At 30.8% G+C, this 19,927-nt stretch overlaps 1 protein-coding gene across 2 annotated transcripts; it reads left to right on the top strand.

Moving 5' to 3' along the window:
• Positions 1–4,511: 4,511 nt before the first annotated feature.
• Positions 4,512–8,251, top strand: LOC100800242 (FT-interacting protein 3). Of its 2 annotated transcripts, none has more exons than XM_003554149.5 (2): positions 4,512–4,745; positions 5,522–8,251. In XM_003554149.5, exon 2 carries the CDS (start codon positions 5,670–5,672, stop codon positions 7,995–7,997), a length of 2,328 nt encoding a protein of 775 aa, XP_003554197.1. In that variant the 5' UTR covers positions 4,512–4,745; positions 5,522–5,669; the 3' UTR covers positions 7,998–8,251. The 2 variants fall into 2 exon arrangements, with proteins under 2 accessions (XP_003554197.1, XP_014627392.1); XM_014771906.3 differs by lacking the exon at positions 4,512–4,745 and adding an exon at positions 4,824–5,224.
• Positions 8,252–19,927: the final 11,676 nt, after the last annotated feature.

Here is a 19,927-nt window from a genome sequence, read left to right as displayed (position 1 = left end):
TTTTGAAATTATTTTTCCTTCTTTTTCTTTCTCCTCTACTAAATATAGGGTGAAATGACCTTAATTTTGTCTGCTTTGCTTTTGCTGCTTGGAGTGGATCATTCGGTGATGTAAATTGTAAATCTAGCTTTTCATATGGTGTTTGATTATTCCACTTTGATGAGTGATCCAACCGTTATGCTAGGAGTTTTCAATGGCTAATTTAGGAAAGAAGTTGTTTTCATAGCACAATTGACCATTTCTATCAACAATGGTCCTCTCTTTGATTTCTTTTTTTTCTTTCTTGATTGAGTATTTTTTTTTCTGGTTTCAAATTAAATAAAATGAAACCATTAAAATTTGTTGCACCTTTTCATATTGGCAACTTGTTCTGCCTTGAAGGCATGGAAAAAAGATGAACAATATTCACGATAGTGTGATCTCAATTAATGATATAGAAATACACTGGTAAGAATCTCCTTCCTCATCACAAACAAATTGGACCTTACTTTAAGTAAGGTTTGGAGATGAAAATGGAATTGGATTCAAATACATAGATTCTGAAATTACAATAAACACAAGCCTTTGGGGGGCAGTAACCAATGATTGAAGAAAAGAAAAAGAAATGATAGCTACTGGAAGTGACAAATCCACCCAAAGAAATGCTAATAATACACCTGAAAAATAAATAGGTACATAGAATAGTCACGGAGTACAATTTGGAAACAATCCATTCCATGATCACATGTAAGATTAAGAACATGGACACATCTTGAAGTGTGCAATCTGAAAACACAACCAACAGTCAATCACTGAATTAGTGATCTCAATCATTTTCACTGCATTAGTATGAATCTGAGATTAAAAAAAAAACACTTTATGCTGAATGTTAATCCAACAATGGAAAATAATTGCATGAGCTTGTGTTGGTTGCATATTCAATCTCTTCACTTTTCTCCAGCAGAATGCTCAATAGTACTGCACCGTATCAGCTTTTTACTTTAACTCAATAGGGCTTCAGTTATTTTACGAAAAGCAAAATAAAAGGACGGAGGATTATTAACAAAAGAGAAGGAAATTGAAGAGCATGAGTCAAGAAAAAATAATGTGTACTTCAAAAAATGGCAGAATAAAAACTAGCCTCAACCTCCTCGTATAATTAATTAATATGCATTATGTGGTGTGAAGAGCAGGAAACACAGAAATACACACTCCAAATAGTTGAAAATCGTTGCTTATTTCATACTCAAACAAAAAAAAAACGTGAGTGCATGATTATTGACTGAAAAAGACTATTTTGATTTTTGGGGTGTCATCTTATATTCTTTCATCTTAATTCTACCGTTACAAAGAGACTGGAAATAGAGATCACAACCTAACATATTATAGGAACATTAAACAGCTAAAATAAATTAAAAAGTTTACTAACATATTATATATATATATATATATAATTTTTATCATCTCAAATAAGTTTGTTAGAAGTTCTTCCAAATACTCATTCATTCAACCTCAATAATTCATATAGTGAAGATTTTTTTAAGATCAATATAGTAAAAATTTATATATATTAAACATTAATATAGGTTACTAAAGTGAAATTTTAATTTTATTTCGGAGAACTAAAAATTTATTAATTTTTATCTCTCGATTTCACTTTGAGAACTACAAATAACATTCTGCAATTTTGAGAGAAAAAATAACAAATTATTAATTAAAAAACCAAAATTATAAGTACCTCAAATATAATAAACTAAAAATATTAATATTTAAGCAAATATATCATAAATAAATTATTCCAAACCCTCAAAGGCTCATACTAGATTGTAGCATTGACGCATGTCATTGAAATAGAGGCCATTTATTAGGGTGGATTACTTTTATACTGATTCATAGTGAATTTTTTTTTTCTAACCGTCAAATTAATTTCTTAATATAAGATAGTTCACATCAAATCCCCAACCCCTGTCGACAATTATCTATTCAATCGCCACTAACGCAAATCATGCCGACGACTGATGCACCTTGTAATAGAACTATGGTGACAACTCCCTTCATTCATGTGAGTTGTGCTTACTTGCCCAAAATTTCCAATCACAACAAGACCTCATACCTTCATCTTTTCATGCTTCCTCCTCTTCAACCTCCAATTCTAGTTTCTCGATCTTTTATGGTGATTTTAATTTTAAACTCCTTACTTCTTAATTCCCTAACCTTCAATTTTTCAATCGACTTGATTGTGAATATGTTAGTGCTCAAACAAAGTTTTTGCTAATTTGTTTCATAGGCCAATTAAGCATATTGATCATTTTCATTTTTTCATCATCGTCTTACCATTCTTTGCCTTTTGTTGTATTGTTGTGTGCACACAAGAGATTGGTCTAGACGTGGGAGAGCAATGGTGTCCACCCCTCAAGGTTAGGGTGATGGGGTATTGTGTGGATTGGTGCAAACAACATTTGGATTTGGAGTAGGCATTGTGGTTGCTAAGGGAAGAGATGTGACAGTCGTCGATGTTTACAATCGGTGGTGGAGGGGTGACCAAAGGAAAGGAAAGAAGAGAGAGGGAGAGAGAACGTTGTTGCCGGTGGGGATTGCCTCCGACGGCATCAAACGATGACTAGGCGAAAACTTGTTGCTAGAGGTTAGGATTTTGGTGTGGACAATGTCATATCAAAAGATTAATATGATGGCTAGAAAAAAATGATTCACTATACATCACTATCGAAGTTGTCCACTCTAACCATGACTATCATAAATATCTCCTATACTTTTGTAGTCATCAAATTCAATCCTACAACTTTGATTGCAATATAAGGATCATTAAATACAAATCAACAAAGTTTTTAATAATATCATTTAAGAAAACCACAAAAATGGTTAGCAATGAACAAGGATGATGAAACAGGTTCAATTTGCCTAATGATCTTATAACAAATAATATTATATAAAATTGATTAATTTTTGTTGTTATAAGTATGTTATTATTTTCAAATTTAAGTTAAATTTTATTTCATTTTAAGCTTTAATGAATTCCATTGTCTTTAAAATATTGCTATACTAATACTATTATTTTCAAATTTAGATCAAATTCAATGTTTTTATATTACTTTTTTTATTTATTTTGATTAAGGGATTTTAATTTGTATAATTAAATAATTGTATAAAAACGAATTTATTTCATGTATTTGCATAAGTTTTTTTTTTTACAAGGGAAAACTCATATTTGAGTGGTGTTTTTAATGTAATCTCATGGTAATGAGAAGATCTCATGTACTGTTATAGCTTGGCTTGGCCACACCTTGTGGCCCAATCATGCTTTATTTTTAATATATGCATTTGCCCTTTTTAAAAAAGAAATCATTCATGATAATATAATATATACAATGTCTGTAAAAAAAAAAGAATAAATACAATAAGTGTATTTGTTTTTTTGTTTGTTTGACAGAGGTGTATTTGCATAAGTTAAAATACTAATAATTCCTTAAAAAAGTTAAAATACTAGGTGTAAACATGAAATCTTTAAATAAATGCATATGACAATTTTGATTTCTTCGCCAGTTTTTAAACAATAATAAAATCCGTAACCAATTCGGAGATGATGCACAAATAAATGGTGAACAAACCTCCCTACTCAATTCGTTCAATCGAAGTAGTTAGTTCAAAAGAAGTATCATTAGTGGGTCACACAGGGAGCCATGTTTGATGTTTGCTTTATTCATTCAGTCAATATAAAAGTGCATAGCTTACTACAATTGCCAGCATCGTCAATAAATAATAGTAGTAGTCCAAAAGTGTGAGGCTGAAATTCCATCCTTATCATCCTTCCCCATCCACTTTTCACTTCGAGAATCCAACAATGCAGATAGCCTAAACTAGGCCAAGTCAGTGTTTCCTTCTTTTTTCAAAATAAAAAGAGAAACTTATTTATGAGCAAGAAATGATACAAGAAGAATTTATTGCCAAGTAAGTTCTGTTTTTTTTTTTTTTTGTTTTTTTACAAATTCCAAGTAAGTTCTATTTGACATTTGATTGTAACTCATGTAAGCGTCCACTTTGTATGTTTACTCATCCTCATCTAACATATGGTTAAATACACAAAAGTTTTAAAAAATATAATAAAATATGTAAATGATGACAGTTAAGTAATAAAATACTTTTTTTACTTCCTTATCACGTCATGTTAGCATGTTGTTATACATTTAATAGATCAGTACAAAATGAGAATGCATAAAATGAGAATGCAAAAAATAAAATTTTAAATGTCTGTTGTACAACGTTGCTACACATTCAATGAATCAGTAAAAAGGGAGAAATTAAAAAATATGATAGTAACATATGCAATAAAATTTTTTTAATAATGATAATTGTGTAATAAAATATATAAATTAAGTGTTAATAGTAGTATTAAATATAGAAATCTTATTAGTATCACACGTGTGAGTACCGACCGAAGTCCTTCACACGCGTGAGGCGGGTCCACCGCCACTCCAACTCCCTGTACAGCAAAAGAGGCTCAGCCAGCACTGTGCAAAAAGCAAAGGGAGCACCTTCTCTGTATATTTTGCATAGATTCATTAGATCCTATCCCCACACCACCAACACCAACAAAGAAAGGGAAAAAGAAATACCAAAACACAAAAAGCACCCTCCTCTCTTCTCCTTCCCCTTTTTCTCTCTTCTTCACTCTCACCCTTATCTTTTTCTTCAAATCCAGAAACAAACCATCCCCATTTCATTTCAGAAGAAACCCTTTTCTCTCCAAGGTAACAACATCTCGGCATTATACTTCTTTAACCTAAAAGCCTCTCCTTTATTTCTCTCTCTCTTCTTCTCCTTCATTATTTGGGTGGTACTGAAAATTCTCTATTTTTTTTTAATTCTATTTGCTTATTTTTTTTCCAGCACCCATTTGGTAAAAAAAATGTTTTTTTTTTTGGTGAAGAAAAATCTGGGAAAATCTGTTGAAATGAGAAGAACATGAACCTGCTTATCATCAGTGTGTAGATGTTTTTCTGTTTTTTTTTTCTTTTGTTACAATTTCTGTGGGTGGGTTAGGTGGTATGAAAGAAAGTGTGCTGAAACAAGCGAAGCAAAAGTAAACCGAGGGCGATGTTTGTTTCCTGAAAATAAGTGAACACTAGTTTAATAAAGGGTCTTATAATGCAGAAAGTGTGAAATTTTGAAGTGGTACCTCCTTCATCTCATGCTACATTCTGTCGGCAGCTACCCTGGAACATTCTAGGTTCAGATTGATTTTCTGTACTTTTTTATTCATTAAAAAATAAAAAATACTTTGTGTTTTCGTCTTGTGATTTTGTGCTTTTACCGAACACAATCGGATCTAGACATTTAAGCTTGCACACTCTTGGTGTGACCATAGATCTATGCTTGCATCTCTGTTTATTTATGCATTTAATTATTATCTTTGATTTTCCTTGTCTTCTATGATTTTTTGTGTTTTAATGTTTTCCCGAATATTTAGGTGGCTCGATTTGTTAGCCTGTAACGGCTATTTGACAGTGTTTTTTCTGTTTTTTAGGCTCCTCGGAACCGTTGTGCTTTTTTATTTCTTTTAAAGCACAACTGTTCCTGCGGTGGAACATTGACCATTTGAAAATAGTTGTACAATAGCTTCCATTATTTGGAAAAAAAAAAAAAGGGGTCTTCTGATTCTTTGAAGCGAGAAGATGCAGAGGCCTCCACCAGAAGATTTTCTGTTAAAGGAGACCAAACCCCACCTTGGAGGGGGAAAGGTCTCTGGGGACAAGCTCACTAGCACTTATGACCTAGTTGAGCAAATGCAGTATCTCTATGTGAGGGTTGTGAAGGCTAAGGACTTGCCAGCAAAGGATGTCACTGGCAGTTGTGACCCTTATACTGAAGTCAAGCTGGGGAACTACAAAGGCACTACTCGGCACTTCGAGAAGAAGTCTAATCCTGAATGGAATCAGGTTTTTGCTTTCTCCAAAGACCGCATTCAGGCCTCCATACTGGAAGTCACTGTGAAGGACAAGGATGTCGTGAAGGATGACTTCATTGGTCGTGTCTTGTTTGACCTCAATGAGATCCCGAAGCGTGTTCCACCGGACAGTCCTTTGGCACCGCAGTGGTATAGGCTGGAAGACAGAAAGGGTGACAAAGCGAAGGGGGAGCTAATGCTGGCTGTTTGGATGGGTACACAAGCTGATGAGGCGTTTCCCGAAGCGTGGCACTCAGATGCTGCAACAGTTAGCGGGACTGATGCTCTTGCAAACATTAGATCAAAGGTATATCTATCTCCTAAGCTTTGGTATTTGAGGGTTAATATAATAGAGGCACAAGACTTGCAGCCAAGTGATAAGGGTAGATACCCTGAAGTTTTTGTGAAGGCTACTCTGGGAAATCAGACCTTGAGGACTAGAATCTCTCAGAGCAGGACCATCAATCCAATGTGGAACGAGGATTTGATGTTTGTGGCTGCTGAACCATTTGAGGAGCCTCTGATTCTGAGTGTGGAAGACAGAGTTGCACCTAACAAAGAGGAGTCGCTGGGGAGGTGTGCAATTCCTTTGCAGATGGTGGATCGGAGACTGGATCAAAAGCCTGTTAATACTAAGTGGTATAATATTGAAAAGCACATTGTTATTATGGAAGGGGAAAAGAAGAAGGAAATCAAGTTCTCAAGCAAGATTCATATGAGGATCTGTCTGGAAGGCGGTTATCATGTTTTAGACGAATCAACTCATTACAGCAGTGATCTTCGCCCAACTGCGAAACAGCTGTGGAAGTCCAGTATTGGAGTTCTTGAACTGGGTATATTGAGTGCTCATGGTTTGATGCCGATGAAAACAAAAGATGGTAAGGGGACAACTGATGCTTATTGTGTAGCGAAATATGGGCAGAAGTGGGTGCGGACAAGGACAATCATTGACAGCTTTGCACCCCGGTGGAATGAGCAGTATACTTGGGAGGTTTTTGATCCTTGCACTGTCATTACAATTGGTGTATTTGATAACTGTCATTTGCATGGTGGTGATAAGCCTGGAGGCTCAAAAGATTCCAAAATTGGGAAGGTAAGAATTCGTCTTTCCACCCTTGAGACTGATCGTGTTTATACACATTCCTATCCACTTCTAGTTCTTAATCCAAATGGGGTGAAGAAAATGGGTGAAATCCACTTGGCTGTAAGGTTTACATGTTCTTCTTTGCTTAATATGATGCACATGTATTCACTACCTTTGTTGCCTAAGATGCATTATATTCACCCACTAACTGTTAGCCAGCTTGACAATTTGAGGCATCAAGCTACTCAGATTGTTTCGATGAGACTGAGTCGTGCTGAGCCACCCTTGAGAAAGGAGATAGTGGAATATATGCTGGATGTGGGTTCCCACATGTGGAGTATGAGAAGAAGCAAGGCCAACTTTTTCAGGATTATGGGGGTTTTGGGTGGATTAATTGCTGTAGGAAAATGGTTTGACCAGATTTGCAACTGGAAAAATCCAATCACGACGGTGCTGATCCATATCCTGTTCATAATATTGGTCATGTACCCTGAGCTTATCTTACCCACAATCTTCCTTTACCTCTTTTTGATTGGAGTTTGGTACTACAGATGGAGACCAAGGCACCCCCCTCACATGGACACTCGCCTCTCTCATGCGGATTCTGCGCACCCTGATGAACTAGATGAAGAGTTCGACACATTCCCAACCACCAGGGCTTCGGACATTGTGAGGATGCGATATGACCGACTTAGAAGCATTGCTGGGAGGATACAGACTGTGGTTGGTGATTTGGCCACTCAAGGGGAGAGGCTGCAGTCTTTGCTCAGCTGGAGAGATCCAAGAGCCACTGCCCTCTTTGTGATTTTCTGTCTGGTTGCTGCAATTGTACTGTATGTCACCCCATTCCAAATTGTGGCCCTTTTCACTGGAATTTATGTGTTGAGACACCCGAGGTTCCGCCACAAGCTTCCTTCAGTGCCTCTGAATTTCTTCCGGAGGCTGCCTGCAAGAACTGATTGCATGCTCTGAGTCATGGATAGTGCACAAACTACTGAGGGAGCAGCTTGCTTTGCTTTCATTGTTCAGCACCAGATTTTGTGGATTTGCATTTCATTATGTCATAGGATTTTCTGTTTTGAACTTCATGGTTAAATTTGTAATTTTGTAGGCTGAGTTGAAATTAACTTATGTTTAATCGATTTCATGTTTAATTAGATGTAGTAAAGTTTCTCAATGGGAGTTTGAACTTTACCCCCTCAAATGGCTATTGATTTTGAGCTTAAGTGATTACTGATTTCTGTTCCCCTTCGCCTTTTCTCCCTCCCCTTAACTAAGTTTTCTGAAGTTGCTGATTCATAAAAGGTACGTATGAGAATATACGTACCTTTTATTTTCTGGTGCACAACCCGTGCTACTACTAGTTTCATTTGTTTATTGATAGATACCTTACTTGTTCTGCGGTTTTCTCTTCATTTTCTATTGTGTATGACTTGGACCTCTGCAGTTTTCTGACAATAATATTGCTATTCTGTATAAATATAGATAGATGAATACATGTGTGTTCCTGACATGAAAATAAAGAAGCTGCATATAAATAGTTGATTTTGCAATATAGAAATTTTGTAATAAAGCTAGATGGATGAATACATGTGAGTATCGATGTGTCTCTAGACCGTGACAATAAAATAAAGAAGCTGCATATAATATATGCATTGTCCATTTTACTATGCGATATGATATGATGCTACCTAATTTATTTCCGGCTGTATTTATTATGCTTCAGAGGACAATAATTCGATCAGTGGGACAGAGAGGAATGCTTCCCCAATAATTGGTTAATTTATTGAGGGTTTCGCTGCAAATAACGTAATTTTACGCATGCAAATAACTGGTTAGCACCTGTCTTTTTTTTATAATACTATTATTTTTTGGCCAAATGTTTGCGTTGATTTTTTTGGGTACAAATTACAAAAAATGCTGTCGATAATTGAATAACAAGTTAGCTTTTGAGCATAAAAAAGATTATTTTTTAATGAATGTAAATAGGATTGAAAATCTGATTATTGAATTTATTTTACTTAGTTGTTTACACATTTTTTTAAAAAAAATATACTTTTACTTATTGTATATATATATATAGTTATTATTTCCTATATATATAAATTATTCTTTTAGGAGTAACACGGAAAGATTTATTTTTTAATTTGTTCATATATCACGAAATAAAATATTTATTCTTAATAATGATAACATCTCCCGTTATATTTTCTTGATTTTATACTATAATATTTTGTATCTCTTTTGTTTTAACTTATATATCTAAATATGTTTAGAAATTAAATATTTTTTTCGTTCCAACAAAAAATTTACCAATCTACTCTTTTAGCGTTGATAATTCGTTGTTTATGATTCCTCTAATAGTTGGACAGTACAAGAAAAATCAGGAAACAGTAAGAAAATGTTGTATTTTTTGAAAAACAACTTAGCCGCCACAATTGATAAATAAAACTTTCACAATCTCTCTAAGAGATTAATGTCCTTACACAGACAACCAATCATATCTCTACAATTTGTCACATCACGTAATATTATTTTAATTGATTAAAAATTGTGAACACACCACGTTTTGTTTTACTTGCACCTATTTCGATTCACAAAGCTTCCTTTTGCTTTCATTATATACCCTCCCAAAGCAACACATTGAGTCCAGAGGGGTCAAAAGTATACATAGATAGTGCATTTACGATTTTTAATTAATTAAAATAAAGTTATGTGATGTGACAAATTGTAAACATGTAATTGGTTGTCCGTGTAAAAATTAATTTCTAATTTTATTTTGTTTTTTCAAAATTAATAGTATTTTATTTTGAAATAAATCGGCCAATTACTAGATCAAATCTCAAGGTTAGGTGACATGTAAATGTTAGATAGAAATGCTTAGCACCTCAATCCTATTGCAATTTAAGGTACTCTTACTAAAAAACACTCCTTTTATTAATTATATTTTTTACTTTTTGTAAAAAGATAATGCAAAATAATCAATGCATCACACTTCAAAAAACAGTTGAAGCGTTGTAGTGAGGTATCAATAGTCTGTTGTTGAAGTGTGATATCAACAATCAACCAGGATTTAAAAAAAAAAAGAAGCACAAATACCGTTATTTTTTACATTGTAATTTAAACATTCATATTTGTACAAAATTATTTTTTTAAAAAGAATTTATAATTACCCCACAATATATTTTCACCATAAAATAAAATTAAAAATTATATAGAAAAATATTATATAAATACATTCATTTATTTCATTTTACATTTACCAATTATTTCAATAAATAATTTTACTAAATACTTAAAATTCAATAATTTAATTTACAATTCGATTAATGATTTTTAACTATCAAATAGTTTTTTTTATACAAAATATAGCATTTACCAACAAATAAAAACGAAGTTCACTGACTAGAATTCACTTATGGTAAATAAAACAAAATTTAAATTATTTAACAAAGTAATAGTAATATTTTATTAAAAAAATAAAAACAATGGCCTGCCTTTTTAAGTAATTGAAAATATCTTAAAATTATATGCATCAAGTTTTATGAATTTAGTTTGAGTATATTTGTATTATAATTTATTTTTACACTATCATCTAATAATAAATTATCATATATGATAAATTTATTATTTTATAGCATAACATGATTTTTGACTAATCACAATGTAAAAACCTCTACACTAATAATAGAAAGGTTAAGCTCGAAATTTATTAATTCATTTTCTTACTATATTTGTTAGCATGTCTTCATAGATATTTTGAAAAACGTTAATATATATATATATATATATTAATGGATATATTTGTATTATGGAATAAAATTGATATAAAACTCACTAAATGCACTTGATAAAGTGAGCTTTGCTCTATGTTTAATAAAAATCACATAAGATTTATATTTTAATAAAAATATATTTCAGAAGTGTGTAAAATTATATTGATATTTCTCTAAATATTTTGAGGTAGCCCACGGAAAGCTGAAATAGTTATAGCCTTTATAGATGGCCTGAGGATCTTTGGTGAGGAGTGTTTTATGGATCCGGCTTGAGTTTGGTTAAACTTAGATATTTAATTTGATAAAAATTTTATGGGTTTAATTGAGTTTGTGTATTTTTTAAAATAATTTGACTCAAACCAACTTGGTCATAAATAAGTTGGGTTATTTGAGTTTAAATATTTTGAAAAAATAAAATTGATTAATAATTTATTTTTATCTAAAATTTTGTAAATATATAATGAATAAATACACTAAAAAAATAAATTGAGATGATATTTGATTAATAAAATTAATAATTTAATTTCTAATACAATATTCTTGTTTTAGACAGAAATAAAACATTGAATTAATATGAAAAAATATAAACAAAATCAAGACAAAGATAAAAATAGTAACTTAAAAAAGAAAAAAATCATGATTGATTTAATAAACTGTGTGAGTCAAAAAATAATGTATTTTATATTTAATAATAAATTTAATTATATGATAAGAGTTAGGTGGGATTAAAAAAAACAGAATCAATTATCCTCCATTTATGGTCAACTTAATATAATTGGGTTGATTTTGGGTGTTGCTCCAATTATATAATTCATATATTTTTTTATAAATAAAAAATATTTACCATTTAAAAAAATTATTTTATTAATAAATTTAAAAAAAGCATGCAAATATAAGTTATATCAAATTAATTGTTACAAAGTTTATTATTTAAATTTACATGTGCATTAAATATATATTAGAAATTTTTACTGTTATATATATTAACATTATTTATTTTATAACATAATTGACCTATTAGCTCAGTTAGTTAGAGTATCATGCTAATAATATGAAAATCACAAGTTTGACTCTTGCTTGGGTCATTAATTTTAAATTAATTCATAAAATATATTTTTAAAATTAAAAAAAAAACACTTCTAGATCAGGTGATCCGTATGAAGGGCATTTTGGGAAATTTATTGTCTATGTTGGGTGCACAAGCAATAAGCCTGTGCACCTAGCAACACCCGGACACCTCAACATCCTTGGTTACCGTATATGGGCTAGAACCCCCTTGCTACCTGGGCTTTTGTTGATCTTCTTTCTGCTTTTTCCTAAAGGCCCACTCATTGGTAGTAGAAAGAGAGAGAGAGGAAAGAAAATGAACAAATAATTCGAGAACCCCGTCCTCTTCATTTTCCTGAAAGAGTAACCAATTAATCCTAGTTGATACATCAACCAGTATTAAATAAATATTTTTTATTTTTTCATACAAAAATCTACATAATTATATAAACATTCCTTTTTTTTTTCTCAAAAATAGTATTTACTAAAAAAATACAAATAAGTGGTCATCTAATTTAGATTGATTATTTGAATTTAGTCATTTAAACTTAAAAAATTAAATTAATTCGAATTAGTTTGGTTGATTGTTTTATTTTATTTGAAACCCAAATTAAACCAATCATAAAAGATTCAGTTTTGGATTATCTTTTTTAAGCCAAATTTGACTTGATCACTTGACCAACTTCATTTTTTTTAAAGCTTGGCGCGGAAGAAGCTAGAAGCTCGTTGGTTAAAGTGCAATGTGAATTCTAACTTTCATTTGCAAAGTAACGTAACTATGTTAGATTTTATCTTAAAATCAATAGGTATTAAGTAAAGTTGTTCAACAGATATATAAACTGCACTCCAAAAAATGAGACAACCGATGTGAAACTTGAGCATTTTTTAACAATTAGGACAATTAGTGTGTGTGTTTGTGCTGAGCAAGGAAGGTTGGTCATTGCCAGAACAACGTGGAGACAACCGTGCATGAATTTTCTAAGGGCATTACGTTTTGCAGCTTCTAAGGGCTTTAAAGAAGTTAAGTTTGAAATAGATCGTAAAATGGTGGCTGATAAATTACATTATGCAAGTTATGATTTGTCAGAATTGGGGTACCTTATTGCTGAGTGTAGGAAGTTGTTGGCTATTCTTTTGATTATGTAATTTCTTGTGTTGAGAATTTGATTCATTGAGTATTATTCAGTAAAAAAAATCAGAATTTAGACCTATCCTTTTTTATTAATTTTTTTTGGGAATAATTTAAGCTTCGCTGGTTTTTAATACTCTTGAACTGAGAGGGGTTTGAAACTCATTATGCTTTTTGTAACAAGGGTTAAGCAAACCCAAAAGCAAGGAATATTAGCGCTACAATACAGTCTTTTTGTGACTTTCTCCTCTCTCCATGAAAAAAATGGTAATAAAATATGGAATTTAATAATGGTAATACTGTCAAATCACCCCTGTAAGAACAAAATATTACGAATGCTAATTTTTTTTTTTTTTAGAATCTTTGTTTTACAAATGGACAAGGTAGACTTGATATGTTATTTAGTTGGTTTTCATTCTTAGTTATGATATTCATTCAGAACTTGACCGGTCCTACTATTTAGTAGTAAAAAAATAGTAAATTTTGATAAATTAAAAATTCAAAGATATGCGAGATTATAATTTTTTTTGGGTCTAACCTATTTTATCCGAGTTTAAACTTAACAGAGTCACTCTCTAATGAGTTTAACACAATTTTATTTTGCATACATAAATTCAAAATCACTGATTATGTTTTTTGGCGAATAAATCATTGATTAAGTTATAATAATCTTTTGTAAGATAACTAATTAAATGTTTGGTAGTATGTTTGATTTGGGTTTGAAGAAGATAAATTTTGAATTTTCTTTCGTTTTGAGTAAAATTTAATGTTTTAGTTGATGAATTTTGAGCAAAAGATTAATCAATGCAATTTGTAAAATATTTATATAAGAAATGAGAATTTAAGAGTTTTAATTGATTAAAAACCCACGTGAAATACATTTGTTTGATTTTAAAAATAAAAAATTTAATTGAATTGGATTTTATTAAAAAAAATATACCTAATTTAAATCACAACATCAACAGCGTAATTAACTTAAAAAAATTGTCGTGAAAAGATTTGAACTCTAGCTAAAATCCAATAACTTTGAAAGCCAAGTTCAATGTCAACGTCAAGAAAATGTTGCAAAATGATGATCAGCGACTACGCTTATTTTCTAAATGTTCATATTATCCTAATAATTAGTTCCTATATATTATAGACTAATATTATAAGCATAAATCATGTGATTCATGTCTATATCCATTAAGTGCATATTTGATTACGATTATCCAACTGAGATATACACTTTCTCTCCAAGTTCTATAGAATTTATAAATCTAAATTTTTACGTAAATGAGGGTAACAGACACATCTCATGATACAACCCTAATGAATGAATAGTAATGAATGGATTTCATGTTGAAGCACACTCTGGCAGTGCCATGTCTCCAAAAAATGAATGAATAATCAGTCAAAACACGGCAACGCTGACTGTCCAGCCTGTATTCCTCTGACTACATCTCAGTGAGAAATCGCATATTGTTCAGGTTTCTATAACTCTCTCTTTTGTTTTCTTTTTCAGAGTTCTCTCTCTCTCTTTAATTTGTTTCCATCTCTATCAATATAATAGAAAAAAAGGTTGCATTGCCGAATCAGAATTATCATTGCTGAAGAGAAAAAGAGAGATACAAAACATGACAGGGTGTGGCAGGGCCCGGACCCTTTTGTAAAATGGCCAATCTAGACTAGTAAGAGCCAGCAACAACGGAATAAGGACAAAATAAATCCTTGTCTCTATAGCTAGTGTACACAAGGTTTGGTTTAGTGAGACAATTTAAATTAAATAATTATACATCATGTAAAATTTGTATTATATATAGTTTTATATTTGACTTTATAATATTTTATCAATTATGAATTTTGATTAATGTACACAGCTCATCATGTAATGTATATCAAAAGAATCTCTCTGAAAATGAAAAGAGTAAACCTGTGGTCAGGTCAGACCAACACTGTTCAAATTTGATGTTGTTACAGAAGAAACAGAAAGCTTTGGGAAAAGCTCCCTCAACCAGTTGATCAAGATTTACTATATTTAGAAACTGAGAAGGGTGGCTCAAGGGCCCACTTTGGACACTTTAGATTTTTCATTTTTGATTTAGATGGAAAATAGGATGGCCCATATTGGCCCCATCTTCCCTCAAATTTAGGATCTAGCAAATAAGCTAAAGACCATTCTAAATTTGGCGTGATCTGTTTTTTCCCCCATTCCATTCTGCCATTCTCATTCCCAAATTCCTACTCAAAACAAAAGTTTTACACTAACTAAATGTTGGTTTTTTGTTAGGCTAACTTTAAGCAATTTAAAAAAGACATTATTACATTTCATTACATAGAAATGTGATAATACAATAAATATCCCTAAAAAAATTGTTTTTGATGTCTAAAATAATTCCAAAAACTGATATTAACAGACCCCTTTATTTCCCATCATCCACTTGTAGATAAAATTTTCGTAAGAAATTGTGGATATATCACTAAATAAAGACATGTTTAAAGGTTCTCTCCATTCCATTTAAGTGCCTAGCTTTAATGATTTAAAGTCCTTTAGCGTAACAAAATTTCCTTCTTATATATGGTAAATAAGAAAAGATACCAAACATGGGAATTGGAGACTTGGTAATCAGAAGAGCTTTGAATGAAATTGGTCTTTTCCCCTTGGTGTGTTGCTTTTCCCATAAGTATCTTTTAGCCCAATAGGCCTCCAAGAGGCATGGGAATTGGGACACAGTTCCGTGGACTCTTGTAAAAATTAAGCCCCACCCTAAGATGAAATGCAATAATTCTATAATTGGAGGCAGTAACCAGGAATGGTAACTAAAGAAACAAGTTTTGAACCTATTCTAGAGAGTCCATGTCAAAATTTGGTTGCGTTTGTTTCAACATGGGATTTAGAGTGGTGAAATTGAATTTGAAGGGAGTTAATCTGATTTCACTTGTCTATTGTTCTCAATACCAACTAAAGTACTTATAGGTTTTAGTTCCTACGTATATACGTGGTGCCAACAAATTTAGGTTTAGACATTCTTGTCATATGGCTATGCTATATCTTTAAAAAGGACGAAATTAAGATTACAATGATGGCTTAGGAATTTGGCATTAAGTTACATGGGGATCATTGACCTTTATACTGAAATGAACATCACTTATTTCCGGCATGGAAGGCTATGCAGACCATGCCTTTGCGTGACATTGTAAACTGATCAAATTATATTGTAATTGTAATTAATTATATATATAACAAGCCAGTTATTAACTAACTGAATCTTATAGGTAAAATTATTATTTTAGAAGCATCTGGAAAAAAGTTCCATCAATTTACATTATGAAAAATGGAACTATTGCTCTCATCGTGTAAACCCCTTGCCAATTGAAAGTATATATGAATATTGTTCAACTGTTACATTTTCACGTAAGAGAAATGTTAGGAACTCTTCATGGGGATCATCGTGTGAACTCTTCCACGCACTCTGACTTTTTGCTATTATTGAAATTCATGGGAAACTATAGTTAAATTAAGACTAAGAGTTACAGTTACTATATAAGGAGTGACACTTGCCTCATTTAGTGAGGTTTACATGAATTTTACTTTAAAATAGAAATAACGTCAGGACAAATATGCTATTGTATGTTACTATAACTTTTTAATGTTACTTTAACATTGTAAAAAAATTAAAGGTGAATATTAAACGATATGCGTAGTAAGGATATTAATTAGGAAATTAAAAATAATTTTTTAATCAAAAATTGTATCCAATAATCGATCTTACGAGCAGTTGGTATCTTCTACAAAAGCGACGGGTATCAAACTCAAACTAGAACCAGGGAAAAAAAAAATCAAAGCTGCAATGTATCATGAAAATTACTACGTTAATTTTTTTTTTCTATTTATCAAATTCTTAACTATAGTATCCATAGCCATATGTATTGATTATATGACCCAAAATAATAGGGTATTGATTATAGTCGGATCCAAATTTTAAAGTTTTTTTTTAAAAAAAAAAGAGAAAACTTAGATGCAATATAATAAGTACTTTTACTATTTTTTAATCAAAATTAGAGTTTTACTTTGATATATAGCTTGTACAATAAAAATCAATATTAAGCATAAGTTATTGAGGTAAAATTTTTATTTTGATTAGAGAACCATCTTAAAAATACTTACAATTCTACCCCTATATTTTATCCATTTAGAAAGTGTCCCTACTTCTTAGAGATGGTCTTACAATACAATTTATTTATTTATATGGCTATGTACGGATGATTTTTTTAAATATATAAAAAAACTGAAAAGTATAAAATATCGCTTCCATTTCTTTTCATCTGTGAAACTTTAAAAGTTTAAGATAATATCATTTATTATTTGTTCAATGGTCTCATTTTTTTCCGCTTAATTGTTAAATATTTTATAAATAATAGAGAGATAAATGTTGAATGTCTTATTAGGAAGTTAAAATGATCTAAATACAAGAATGTTACTTGTATTTTCTAGTTTGTGTTATCATATACAAATATAGATTAAAAAGAATAAAAATAGTATTTATTATATTAAAAATACTCGAAATTGATATATTTTCTAAACAATCTAACATATTTAATACTTTTACATTATGTACTTCTAGACACGCGAGAAAAAAATTCAATAAATAAAATATCCATGTTGTAGGAAAGTAAATGGAAAAGATAAGACATGTGCTTAGATATAGTGGCCCAGAGTTTCATTTTTAAATTAAGTCAGCTTAAAAGGCTAATTGATGATAGGTAGCATAGACGGATATCATTTTCAAATAAAAAAAATGCTAAAATATCTACATATTTCATTAAAAGTTGGATGCATTGAACATGATCACAATTAAGGGTAACACGTCCAAATCATATAAGAGAGTAAGATAATGAAGAAGCTGATAGATTTACATATTTAACACTTATTATAAATTAAATGAAGAATCCAAGTATTCAACTTGCTATATATATATATATATATATGTTTGGACTAAGTTTTTTATTTACGTAAAATAATTCTTTATGTATTACGTGGCAAGTTGAACCACTGATAGCATCTTTTTTCCATTGGAAATTAACCACAGAAGCAATTCGAATAAGTAGATGCTTTCCGTTTTGCTTTCATGCTCAAGAGAATCACTTATGTCAACATCCAAACGCAATGCGTTTACTTGCGCGCATCATTTTGTTGTGTGGTTGTGTATAATCTCAATAGGTTAATTTTGTAGAAGACAGTGGTTAAGAAAATAAAATAAACAAGTTTTCTTAGAAAGTATGATTTTAATATCATCGATGCACTTTTATTGTAATTTTTTAGAATTTTTTTACTTTTTGGTTTTTTAATCTTTATATTTAATATAATCGTTTAAAAACTGATTTTTAATTCATGTTTCTTATAGTTCATTGGTAATAATTAGGTACAAGTTATAGCAAATATGTAGTTTTAATAACTTTTTACAAATTTTAAATTTCATTAATTTAGTCATTACGTATGGTTTCGAAGACTTACCACCCAGAGTAACTTATAAATAATAAATTTTATCAAGTGATCAATTGTCATATAATGTAATATATCATCATGATGTAAGTATCTGTTATAAAATAATTTAAACACTTACTTATATTTTAATATTTTTGTTAACATCAGTATTTGGGGACTGATTCTATCCAATTAAGAGTTTTTTTTTTTTGCAAGAAAACATTTGTTACATTAATAAATGATCTTTTAAATTTTTTCAACAAAACTTCTCACTTTTAGTTGCTTAAAATTAGTCCTGTTTAAAATTAGTCCTAAAGGTTGATGTCATGGGAACATCAGGGAGGATTCAGGGTTTAAACACTTGAAAGAACTTTTCAGAACTTCATTTTTAAGATTGATAATCTCTACGTACAACTTACTCTCATTTTCATGTAATAGCAACATATTTTCCTTGTATAATTTAGTGACATATGTCTTATGAGCTAATTTACTATCCAAGATAGTTCTGTGATTGGATGATAGCTAATTAATGTTAAAAAACATTACACTATAAGGGCATATTCCATTTTCTCATAAATTAATTACAGGAATACAATATAGCAACAATTTCTTTGGATGATTGCAATATTAATTCATTACATCAATGTTTTCAAAACGAATTTACCCTTGACTATATATCCCCCTCCTTAAGTTTGTAATTTTTCTGCCAATTATTTTTCTTACTCGCCGGAATAAATTCAAACAATTCAATATTGCTTTCTTAGTTTGGAACATTTTTTTTTGTCTGGCAAATAAGACAGGTATAAGGGTACCTGAAACCCTTAGATAAAAAACAAGGGAGCATCCTACACTACATGATGGTTATCATGTTTTTATGATTATAGTTTACATAAATATAAAATTATACATATATTTCCAATAATGAGTCCCCCCCCCCCCAGTTTGGAACATGTGCCTATACAGATCGAGGAAAAGGGATTAATCGGAGTATTTAGATCTCTTTCATTAAAAATGATACGCTACTAGCAATTTCCATTAAGCTTATAAGTTATAAGCAATCGTGTTGCCTTTTGTGTTTTGACCTAATAATTATAAATAAATTTTTTTTTGGCGTTTGTGTCACTTTCAGATTGGAAATATCAACTTAACCTATGGAGAAGTTGGTGAAGTCCTTACCCGAATCACCTTAAAAGACCAACTTCTTCAATAGATATTAATTAATTGTATATGTAGTTATATTTTTATTTTTTACTTGTTCTTCTCATACGGTCATACCTATTACCTAATCCATTTTACCACCCGCTAAAAGAAAAATATAAAAGCAAACTAGCAGTTATATCCATCACTTTCGAGAGGGGGGTTTTAAGTAGAATTTAGAAAATAACAAACTTCATATAAAGAAAATTAAAGCTCCCATCCCAATTAAAAGTCTAATAGAGTGTTGTTATGCATGATCTTTGAATTCTCCAGTATTTATTATTGAAAG

The sequence above is a fragment of the Glycine max genome, chromosome 19 (assembly GCF_000004515.6).
Source record: "Glycine max cultivar Williams 82 chromosome 19, Glycine_max_v4.0, whole genome shotgun sequence".
Classification (NCBI taxonomy): Eukaryota; Viridiplantae; Streptophyta; class Magnoliopsida; order Fabales; family Fabaceae; genus Glycine; species Glycine max.
This window is presented reverse-complemented; position numbering and strand designations above follow the sequence as displayed.

Bases quoted from the DNA above. Each gene is read 5' to 3' on its own strand.
- LOC100800242 (XM_003554149.5), top strand. From the start codon at position 5,670: ATGCAGAGGCCTCCACCAGAAGATTTTCTGTTAAAGGAGACCAAACCC.